General features: G+C 36.3%; 1 protein-coding gene across 1 annotated transcript; it reads right to left on the bottom strand.

The window, feature by feature from the left end:
• Window positions 1–471: 471 nt before the first annotated feature.
• On the bottom strand, window positions 472–1,339 carry LOC149403384 (uncharacterized). Its single transcript, XM_089609793.1, has one exon. It carries the CDS (start codon window positions 1,085–1,087, stop codon window positions 806–808), a length of 282 nt encoding a protein of 93 aa, XP_089465919.1. The 5' UTR covers window positions 1,088–1,339; the 3' UTR covers window positions 472–805.
• Between the last annotated feature and the right edge of the window lie 11,138 nt (window positions 1,340–12,477).

Genomic DNA, 12,477 nt, shown 5'->3' on the forward strand with positions numbered 1-12,477 from the left:
TGTGACTTAAATTATGATCTTTATACATGTAGCTTAATTATTGAAACAATATTGTTAATTAAACAACGGTTAATTAATTAGTTTGATAGGAGACGGTATGGGAACCAGTAAAAACTTTTTATGTATATATTACTTTTAAATCCTAGAATAGAAATGATGAAAAATAATAATAAGAACAGCTAGCTAGCAGGAGAGGAGAGCTATAACATATATTTATATATAGACAATCAGATATAGCTGTCTTCATGATTCTATTGACGTCAAAAAGGAGAGGATGATGATAAGTTCATATATATATATATATATATATATATATATATATATATATATATATATATATATATATATATATACTTGACTACTTGTAGTACCTAATTTAAAATTTAACTTAATTACCTTACTTATTAACCTTTCAAGCATAGTATAACATAAATGCATATATATGACGCAGAAAAGCTATAGATAGATCAAAAGAAGGACTTTGATATCAAATCATATATTCCACTGATTTTCTTTGCATCCAAGTCCAATACACGAAAATGAGAAATAATAAATATCACTATATAATATATATTTCATAAATATATAAATTAATTAACATATGATATGAGTACTAGAAGGAAGAAGAATAAGAAGAAGAAAAAAAACTTTTAACTACCAAAAAGTACTACAAAAACAACAAGAGATACTACATAGAGAAGAGAGAGAATAATATAGTAGTAGTAGTAGTAGTAGTAGAAGAACAAGAAGATGAAAGGAAAGTAGTAATACTTTATGACATGTTTTCAACTTTTCATGACATGTTTTAGTTATTGTGAAAAATGTTGTTGGAGAGGGCTTGCAAGAGATTGAGTTGGAGCCTCAAATGCAAGATATAATCGGCGGTTCGGAGGAAGAGGCGGTCCGGTTTGAGCCCTTCCCCGCCCGGAATCAGCATTCTCAGCCTCCTCACCTTTGTCCTCACCACCGCCGCCGCCCCTCCCACCCGCCGGAGCTCCGACCGCCGTCGCCTCCTCCGCCACCTCGCCGCCGCCGTGGACCCCACATTGCACGACGACTCCTTGACTTTGTAGCATGAACCATTCATTATTATGAATCAATGTGTGTATGAGAAATGTTAATATAGAGAGAAGAATTAATATATTTGTGTTTGTGAAAAATGTATATTGTATTTTGAATGAGAAAATAATATATATAGAGAAGATGATGAGGGTTTTTTTTTTTTTTTTAATTTGAGTGATGATGTTGAAGTTGTAACGGAGGAAATGAGAGGGTGTGAAGAGAGAGCTATAAATTATGGTGGCCAAAGGGGGTTAGAATAATAGAATAGAATGAATGAATGAGCGAGTATTTGTGTGTGCACATGTGTGCTTATAAACATGCACACTAGACTGGCCATGTGAGCCGAGCCATTTTTTTTTATTTTTTATTTGACGTACCTTTCATTGCTTTCTTATAAATTAATTAGTGGGGGTGTATAATTCAAATTGAAATTGCACCTAATGGATATTCTCTTTAAATAATTATTTTTTAATCATTAATGTTTAGTTGTAATTCACATAGTTATGTAGGCATAAATTAAATTGTGCTATACTTCTCTTGCTGCACATGTTAATATTGAAAAAGCAATCTTTTCCAATAGACGACATTATAAATAGTGTTTATATTGATTGCAGTGTAAGTAAGACATTCTTTTTAGTTAAATAAACGCTAAAGTTTCTAAGAGATTTTATAAAACAGCCAAAAGGAAAAGGATAAAAATAGTTTGGAGTTTTTTGAAACTTTTGAAATTTTCTCTCCTCTGTGAGATAGTGAAGAAAGATAACCCAACAATTCCTTTTCTTTTGTCGTTTTGCTTGGCTGGGCTGTGATGGGCCAAGCTTTCAGTGGGGCCCAATAAGCTGTCCATCTTCGGGCGACCCTCGCACGTGTCTGACAGCTCTCTCGCACGCCTCACGTCCAACCCACTTGTGCTTTCTGTTACTTCACATTTTCAATCTTATTTAGAAATATGAAAAGGGTGATTTGACTAAATAAACTGATTTAAAGTTAAAGATTTGCAAAATAGTTAAAAGTTGTCTAAGATTAGAAGAATAACCAAAATGTGCAATAATCAGGATTACAAAAACAAAATTAATCTTAGGATTAATATTTTTGAAAGTTATAAATTGCTTATAATAATTGTCAAAAAATTTAATTTTTAATAGTCAACAAATATTTGACAACGTAACTGAAAAAGTAAATCTACTATTTAGTGTGATGTTTCTAGGGATGTTTTAACAGGTTAAGTAACAACTAATCAATTTAGCAAAATAACTCAATTATGTAAATTTAAAGTAAAAGAACACAAGAGATGGTAACCCAGTTCAACCAACTGTGGCTACTTCTGGGGGATGATACTCTCAATGGAAAGAGAAATTTCACTAGACGGTAGAATAAGTACAACTTTGGAAGGCCATGGATGATCACCTTCCAGATCTCATCAACTTCAATCTACCCTAGTAATTTCTAAGTCAGACTCCCTTGTGTTTGAGCTCCCCTCACTTTTTACTCACACTCTTCAGTATTTCAACAACGCTTATAACAATACATGTTTTACAATAACTTGAGTCAACAACTCAACCAACTCTGTGTCCAGTTTTAACGATGGCTGTCAACAAAAATAGAGTAACACCAACACACCTAGGATGCAGAGTATCGGCATTGACGATTGCAACAAGATACCCATGTGTGAAACCCTACCCAAAAGAGAAAGCAAACCTTTTATATGACAAATACATTCATAATGTCCTCGGTTAGGGTTTTTCAATGCACATTGAGAACGCTCATTGTACGATCGAAAATTACACGGAAGCGAATTAGACAAAAATGTCTGTCAACAGAAATCCACGTCACAGCTCTGACGTATAAAGCAGACAACTTATGTTCTGGAGGATGTTTCCAACATCCGACATAACAACAATTTTTTCATAACAAAAACAGCCAACACTAGAGTAACAATCGTAACTCTGGCTACTTTGTTGAAAATTTGAAACTTTTGGTATTTTACTAATCAATTAATTTTAAATGGCTATTTTATACAATTTTTCCTATAAAAAATATACTTTTAACTACTACTCTTATCATTCTTTATTGGCATAACCAAACTAATACTGGTTCACTCTAATCCTATACCATTTTTTTTTCTCTATAGTTGATGTAATGGGATATAAGATCATGCTTTCCATCTTGGAAAAATATTTAAAAAAAAAAAAAAAAAACGAAAATCTAATTTAAAAAAAAAAAACATTTTCAAATTAACAAAATTTTATATTTATCTTAACATACTCATACAACAAACTAACTTCCATAATATAGGATTGCCCAATGAGCAGTTCAAATAGCACATCAGACGGTAGGTTTGAGTAACTATATCTCAAAACTCTCCCTCGTGAAGGCTCAAAACAAGACCTCTATGTTCGATATTCGCACATAAAGACCCTTTAACTCACAATTGAAGTGCGCGCCCTAGCAATCGAAGACTTCCTTCAACCAATTGCTTGCCAAAGCTCCACGAAGACCCTATTGTTTTTCGAAGGGCGACCACTATCTTGCAAATTGCAATCGAAGGCATCCTCCAATATGTCGTTTGCTAGTGCACGTCGAAGGTCTTCTCAATCATCGTTCGAGGACCAATGTTAGTCGTTGCTTCCGAGAAATCTCTTGCTCGATGTCTAAAGACCGATGTGATTTGATACTTGCAAAAGGCTAACGCTCATCGTCACTCAAAAAGACCAATGCTCACTATCACTCGCAAAAGGCAGACCATAGTAGCTCAATGATCCCAATGAGCGAAGGCCATCGCCGATAAACAAGTCTGCCTAACATGTCCATTTTTTTACCGGGTTTGGGTAACAGATCAAGTGAGCCCATCTAAACCCGTACACCTACGTTATCATTCCTACACGCATGCATACATATATGTATATATTAATTTCATGTAAGGTATAAAGTTATATATTGAGAAAAATTAATAGAATACCCGTTGTCGTTGTCATTTCTATGTGCTATGTCGGTATTAAAAAATGGAATGAAAAAATTATCATTTGTCTCCCTTATGTGTAAGCGAAATACAATGTGTGTTCCCACGATTTATAGAAATATCTAAAGTGTCCCTTAACATCACTACTAATATCAATTATATACCCTAAATGCATTTACCCATCAAAACCCTCCAATTTCAAAAGATTTTGTTAGACTTAAATAATAAGGTGAACATACCATATTATCGTGAATTTTTTTATGAGGAAATTATAACATTAATAATAAATAAACCAAACAAAACAAAATTTGTCAAACACATTTCTTCTTCATCTTTTAGAAGTACACAACTCTCTAAAGCTCGATTATTTTTCCTTTGGGTTTTAAATCTCTGATTTTGCTCATGTCCTAGAAGAATTGCGGAATGACACTAATTCAATTTTTTTTTTAATTTCCTTTTTTTCTTTTATTTTTTAATTGTTTAGATTTAATTTAAAAAATGATAATAAAAATGGGTGATTTCATATTACGGTAAACCGAAAATAAAAATGGGTGATTTTATTAAGAATATTATGGTCAAACAAAAATATTTAAACGGCTATTGATAGATAAATACATTTTAGAGTATATAATGAATATTAATAATGGTGATATAGCTAAATAGTCAATTTAAAGTTATGAATTTGCAAAATAGTTAAGGTTTGTCTTAATTTAGTGAAATAGTCAAAATGTGCAGTAATATGGTTTCAAAAAAAAATTTGACCCCGAGATTAATTTTTTTGAAGTGATAAATTACTTATAATAATCGTAAAAAATTTAATCATGACTGTCAAAAAAATGTTGAAAACGTAAATTTAGTTAATTTGCTGAAAAGTTAAAATTTTGACTATTTTGCTAATAAATAAGTTTCAAATAACTATTTTGTACAACTTTTAATAATGATTTTAGAGAACACTTAGATATTTTTAAGAACTATGAATATAGACGTCGTATTTAAATTAAATACAGATGATATTTTTTCAAGAATAATCGACATCTATAAAAGGAATATTTTGCAAATATCAAATCGTAAATTAACTTTAAAAATAATGGTTAATTAGATTTACCCACCTTCATATAAATAATCTGTCATCGTAATCCCCGAATCCCAGACAGTTTCTACTTTGCAGTCTGCACACGTGTCCAGATCTGGAGGATGACGTCACCTATATTCGTCTCGTCCAAGGATTGCCACGTCATAAAGTGGGACCCACACAAACGGAATTACGGGCTCGCACGTGCGATTGATTGAGTTGTGAAAGAGGTGTTGGTAGTGTTGTCCAACTGTGTTACAGGAGAGATTGCTGAGCTGGCAACCACCATGTGAGAGAGATATCAACAAATACATTTCTTTTACCTCACAAACAAACAAATTATATTTAATTATTTTTTTTACTGTAACAACTTGTCCAGAATCCGATATTATCGAACAAAATTAACTGTATAATTATAATATACAGCACGAAATCCTGTTTTTTTTTTGTTACCTTTCCGGATATACATGGTAACGAAACAAAAGTAATAAAATTGAAATTTAATAACCAAATCAAAACCTGCTTTTGTTTATAACAAGTGGACTCAATAATAATAATAATTATCCATTATATGATAATAATAATGATATTCGGTGGTATATATTCCATGATGATAATATAATTTTTTTATTTTTTTATTTTTGGATTTGTGTTGTCAATAAGGATCATAAATTAGAAAGGATATATATGGTTGAACAATAATTATCCACTGATGCATATTATAGTACGCATGAAAATTTGTGCCAGCATGTTAGAGAGTTGATAGAGCCACCTCAGCAAGATGTTAGTTGATAGGCGGTTAGGGAGCTAAACAATATTCTGTTAAGATGAAACTGTGTATATGAGTTATACAACTGTAATTATATTCATTCAGTGAAATATCAAAGAAAACACTTTCGCAGAGAGATTCATTTTTCTCTCTAGCAAACCATAGATCTAATCTTCTCTTGGTATCAGAGCACAACAAGAATGGCGATCGATACGTCCGATTCGGCGTCATCGTCACAAGCGAATCCTTTTATCCGTTAATCTGTATCTCCTTTCTCCGCCTCACTGAGTTCGGCAATCTCTGTCAAGCTCGACAAGGAAAACTACCTCATCTGGAGATCTCAAATTTTCCCGGCGATCAAAGGCCACAACCTCCAAGGCTTGGTTCTCGGAACGAAGGCGTGTCCACCGGAGTTTCTCACCGTCGTTGATGAAGCAGGGAAAAGCAAGGCGATTCCAAATCCAGAGTTCGAGAATTGGAATCGTGAAGACCAATTGTTGCTGAGTTGGCTTCTCTCGACGTTGACCACATCGATTCTCCGAAGTGTGACTCGAATCGGCACTTCCAGAGGACTCTGGGCGGCGCTCGAGAAGCTATTCGCCGTGAAATCGAAAGCGAGGTTGATTCCTCTGAGAGTTCAATTGCAAACCACGAAGAAAGGCGATGTGTCGATCTCGGACTATTTTGCAAAAATGGAAGGCATATCAGATCAGCTATTCCTGGCCGGAAGCGATGTACCTGAGCAAGAGCTCGTCACAGCGATTCTGACAGGTCTACCTGCTGAGTATAACGTGACAGTTGGTATGGTAGGAAATCGTCTTCAGATGGCCGAATTCCAAGGCATAGAAGTCTCCGTTCAGGATATTCAAGCGATGGCTCTAGCTCAAGAAACCAGAATTGAGCAACAAAACTCCTCAATCTCGGGAGATTCACATCAAGCAATGGCGAATTACGCCAAGAACAGGAACAATGGCCGAGGACGTGGACGAGGCAATTTCTCCAGAGGTCGTGGTGGCAGAGGACGCTCCAACAATGACGGTCGAGGCAATTCCAGGCCAACCTGTCATATCTGCGGGAAGCAAGGTCATTCAGCACTTGCTTGCTGGCACAGGTTGGATGAGAACTTCACCGGCGAGGCTACACAGTCCTCCACGCAATCCTCTCCACAACACAGAGCCGCGGCTTTCTTTGCTGGACCGGAAACCATCTCAGATCCGAGCTGGTATGCAGACTCTGGGGCAACAAATCACGTCACGGCAAATATGGAGAATCTTCAGTTCAACGCTGAGTATAGAGGAAAAGAGAAGCTAATGGTAGGAAATGGTAAGTGTCTCACTATCACTCATACAGGATCGACCTTGTTACCAATTGATAAAACCAGAAACCTAAAGATGCACAATATCCTTAGAGTACCAAATATCAAAAAGAGCCTGATTAGTATCTCCAAATTGACTGCTGAAAATCGTGTTTGTGTTGAATTCCATTCGGATTTTTGTGTTGTTAAGGATCTGAAAACAGGGAGGCATATTCTTCGAGGGGTGCTTAAAGATGGACTCTATCGATTGTCACATGGAATTGCTGTCAAAAATCAGTCTCCAAGTGCCTATTGTGTGTCTGAAAATTGTGTCAAGTCTCAGTGTGAATTTTGTGTCTCTAAAAATAAGTGTAATCCTAGAATGAGTAATCCTTGTAGAGCAGGTGTTAGAGAGTCGAGTCAAGTTGATAGTGTTGAGTCAAACTCTTGTAAAGCTGTGTTTAATGCTTGCAAATCTCAAGTTGTTACGTGTGATCCTGTACGGACTGAATGTTCTGGAAAAGAATCAGTTCATAAGAGTCTCAAATGGGGTCTTTGGCATAGACGTTTAGGCCATGCCTCAAAACACATTGTAACATCAATATTGAATAAATACAAGCTTTCTTTTTCTGAATCAAATGCTAATTTTTTCTGTGATTCTTGTCAACTTGGAAAAAGCCACACTCTGCCCTTCCCAAAATCTTACTCAAGAGCCAGTAAACCACTAGAGCTAATTCACACAGATCTTTGGGGCCTGGCACCAAATATTTCACAGAATGGTCACAGATACTATATCCATTTCCTTGATGATTTTACTCGTTTTACCTGGATCCACCCCCTCAAACTGAAGTCTGAAGCCTTCTCTGTGTTCAAAAATTTCAAAAAATTTGTTGAAAAAGCTTTTAAAACTCCCATTATCACAGTCCAGTGTGATTGGGGAGGGGGTGGTGAATTTCGCAGCCTAAAACCATTTCTGATTGATCAAGGCGTCCAAATGAGACATCCATGTCCCCATGTACATGGCCAAAATGGTCGAGCCGAAAGAAAACATCGTCATATAGTCGAGCTTGGTCTCACTCTCTTAGCCCAAGCCCAACTACCCTTAAACCTGTGGTGGGACTCTTTTCAAACTGCAGTTTACCTCATCAATATTTTGCCTACCTCTGTGCTTCAAAATCAATCTCCATATCAGGTCTTGTTCCAAAAATCACCAGATTACAACTTCTTACGTGTCTTTGGGTGTGCTGTTTTTCCTCACTTGCGTCCCTATAATACACAAAAACTTGAGTTCAGGTCTTCAAAATGTGTTTTTATTGGTTATAGTCCAGCACATAACGGTTACAAATGTCTGTCTTCTTCTGGTCGAGTTTATATTACCCGAAATGCAATTTTTCATGAGTCTGAGTTTCCTTACAAAGAGCTTTTTCAGTCTGAGTCTGTGTCCCAAAGTGTGTCAAGTCCATGCCTAAGTCCACAGTCTGTTTTTGTTCCATGTGACATCGGTGTGACCAGGTCAGTCAATGACACAGCTTTTCTCAGCCTCTCTGCATCAGACTCCTCGACATCACCAACATCATCCACATCACCTATTCCCATTTACCCAGAAAGACCCATTGAACCACATATTGAACCCACTCAAACTGACAAGAGTACATCCATACACACACCAAGACCCATTGGACCACAAAGTGAGCTTAACTCTAATGCCAGCCATACCTCTCCACTTACTGACATTTCTCAGCACAACACTGCCATCACCCTCATTGACCAGCCTGTCCCTGGTCCCACTCAGCCTACACAAATCCACAGACTCCCTGAACCGAGCAATACCCACACCATGACCACACGGTCGAGAACTGGTATCTTCAAACCCAAGCTCTTCAACCTTAGTCGCCATCCCCTACAAATTGACCCAGGTCCATCCGAACCCTCTACTGTTACTCAGGCGCTTGGACATCCTGAGTGGGTACTTGCCATGAAAGCTGAGCTCGGCGCTCTCAGCAAAAATGATACTTGGGATTTGATTCCATTTGACCCCAAGTACAACATTGTGGGGAACAAATGGGTGTTCAAACTTAAATACAAGCCCGATGGGAGTCTGAGTCGCCACAAAGCCCGCCTTGTTGCGAAGGGTTACACACAAACGCCGGGCATCGATTTCTCGGAAACTTTCAGTCCCGTTGTGAAGCCTAGCACGATTCACATTGTTCTCACTCTTGCGGTACATCGGAGCTGGCGTGTGAGACAACTTGATGTCGACAACGCTTTCCCAAACGGTGTCTTAACTGAAGATGTGTTTATGTGGCAACCGGAAGGTTTCGTTGATCCGCGCCGTCCTCACCACATCTGTAAGCTCAAGAACGCTCTGTATGGTCTAAAACAGGCTCCGCGTGCCTGGTTCGAGAGTCTTTGACGGGTTCTCTTGGATTGGAAGTTCTACAACTCCAAATCCGACTCTTCACTCTTCATCTACACCAACAATGACGTGTGTATTTTGTTTCTGGTCTATGTCGATGACATTCTTGTCACAGGCAATGATGACGCTGCTATCTCCAAGCTTATTTCCAACCTTCACAAGTGCTTCTCACTCAAGCAGTTAGGCGATCTTCATTTTTTTCTTGGTGTTGAAGCCTTTCGTGACTCAACTGGACTATATCTTCTCAGTCAAAGTATGTGGCTGACCTTCTCCGAAAAACTGGCATGACTACATCCAAGCCCTTCTCTACTCCCATAGCTTCAAGCCTCACCTTGGCCAAGAGCGAGGGGGAGCCAATGACTGACCCTTTCCAGTACAGAAGTGTCGTCGGAGCTCTGCAGTACTTGACACTCACAAGACCGGATATAGCATATGTAGTCAACAAGCTGAGCCAATTCCTACAAAGCCCAACTGAGGTTCATTGGCTTGCTTGCAAAAGAGTCATGAGATATCTCAAGAGTACCATCACTCATGGTATTCACCTCCAACCTTCACCGATGCTCTCACTCACGTGCTTTGCAGACGCGGATTGGGCAGGTGACATTGATGATCGCAGATCAACCAGTGGTTACTGTGTATTCTTAGGAGGATGCCTAGTGTCATGGAGCTCAAGAAAGCAACACGTGGTGGCAAGGTCAAGTACTGAGGCAGAGTATCGCGCTCTAGCCCATGCTGCGGCTGAGATACTGTGGATCAAGTCCCTGTTGAGTGAGCTATGTGTTGGTCTGTCACAAGTGCCAGTGGTGTGGTGCGATAACATGAGAGCTGCTTCGTTGGCTGCAAATCCTGTTGCTCACGCCCGAACTAAGCACATTGAAATTGATGTGCATTTTGTTCGAGACATGGTCACAAGCAAAGAACTGGAGATTAGATATGTTCCAACATTGGAACAAACAGCCGACGCATTGACAAAGGGTCTATCAGTCAAGAGATTCTGCAAACTGAAGGACAAGCTCAACGTGAAAGAGTCACCGTTTCGCTTGAGGGGGAGTGTTAGAGAGTTGATAGAGCCACGTCAGCAAGATGTTAGTTGATAGGCGGTTAGGGAGCTAACCAATATTCTGTTAAGATGAAACTGTGTATATGAGTTGTACAACTGTAATTATATTCATTCAGTGAAATATCAAAGAAAACACTTTCGCAGAGAGATTCATTTTTTTCTCTAGCAAACCCTAGATCTAATCTTCTCTCAGCAATAATGTGAGGTCAAAATTTACAAATATTTAATTATTTGATTACTGTAATAAGAAAAAGCACATCGTGGAAGATCGCTTTAGATTCTAGATGCACTATTTTTCTTTTTCCTCTTTTGGGTCGTAATGATTGGAATTAATTCATTTATAATAATAAGCCATAAGAGGTAATATTGTGGGGATGATTTTGCTAATTTGCAAAAACATGCTCATAATAATGTAGAAAGTTGATGATTGCCAATATTTTTATTTTTTGGTACATGCAATATGTTTAAAAATTTGTTTGATACCAATGGCTTTTGGTTATGTTGCACGATTATATTCTAGGAACATTATATATATATATAACTTTCTCATTTTCTTTTATATTTTTGAACAACAAATTACATATTCCAAATTTGTAATTATTTTTAAATTTCTATTCTCACCAGTATTGAATCGACTAATCAAACTAGAAACGATTTGTCGCTTTTAAAAGCTGTTTTTTTTTTTTTTTTTTTTTTTTTTTTGTAGTATTGTCTATCAATATCACTTGATTATATTCATGATACTATATTTTATTTTTTATTTTAATTAAAATATATACTGAAATAATTAGTAATAATTTTTCAAAATACTCATTAAAATATATTCATGAGCAAATATTTTTGAGACGCTAATAATATCTTGAATTGAAAATACAATGGTTAAATATTAAAATTAAAAAAAAAATCAATTGAAGTCCAATACATTCAGGGTCAGGGACCATGGTCTAACAAGTGTTTGTATATTTGCACGTTATAGGCTATAGGATTAGTATCCATATTCCACATGCAAAGCAGTATGGCAACTCTAAGTATTTTAATTAAGTTGTATTAAAAGATATTGCGTTTAGTCTATTATTATATGGATCGAGAGTTAAATAAATATAGCAAGTGCCTTAAAGATCGAGGACAAACAACCCTAACTGCTGGCAGATATTATATACAGATACTACTAGAAATAAAATATGTGTTATAAATACGGTACTATATTTGAGTCTTATTTGGGAGATCCAATCTTAATCTTAAAATATCTTAGTGGATATCTAATAACCACTACTAAACATGTGACATTTGTGGATTATGTTGATCCGCTTGGATAAAATTAATAAAAAATTAATTGAAACCGATCATGAAAGAATGTTTTTAGAGACGCAAATCATAAACATGTATATAAATATATATATATATATATATATATATATATATATATATATATATATATGCATATATGGCATATGGGTCAAGCTTGAACTTGATTTTTTAATGTGATTAAATACTTACAGATATGACCATATATATGATTGACACTATTAATATATCAAATTAATATGATTGAGACTATCGTTAACTGAAAATTTAAATAAGTATAAATAAAACGCGTACTAAGTTAAAAATCCGTACAACGAGATAGATAAATATCAAAACAAAGTTAGAATAAGGGAGAAGTAGAAGAAGACATTCTTGTTGTCCTTGGTCATGCTAGTTGTATAACGTTTCTTATGATTCATGAATCTATCATAATTCATAATTAACTGGAAAATAACACATGGGATGCCCTTATTTTCCGAATAATCAACGTGAGGACTTGAAATTCAATCACACCCACATTGCTTTATCTCTTAAATCCAA

Source organism: Urtica dioica, chromosome 3 (genome assembly GCF_054948205.1).
Source record: "Urtica dioica subsp. dioica isolate 48M chromosome 3, U.dioica_male_clone48M_v1_H2, whole genome shotgun sequence".
Taxonomy (NCBI): Eukaryota; Viridiplantae; Streptophyta; class Magnoliopsida; order Rosales; family Urticaceae; genus Urtica; species Urtica dioica.

Bases quoted from the DNA above. Each gene is read 5' to 3' on its own strand.
- LOC149403384 (XM_089609793.1), bottom strand. From the start codon at position 1,087: ATGAATGGTTCATGCTACAAAGTCAAGGAGTCGTCGTGCAATGTGGGG.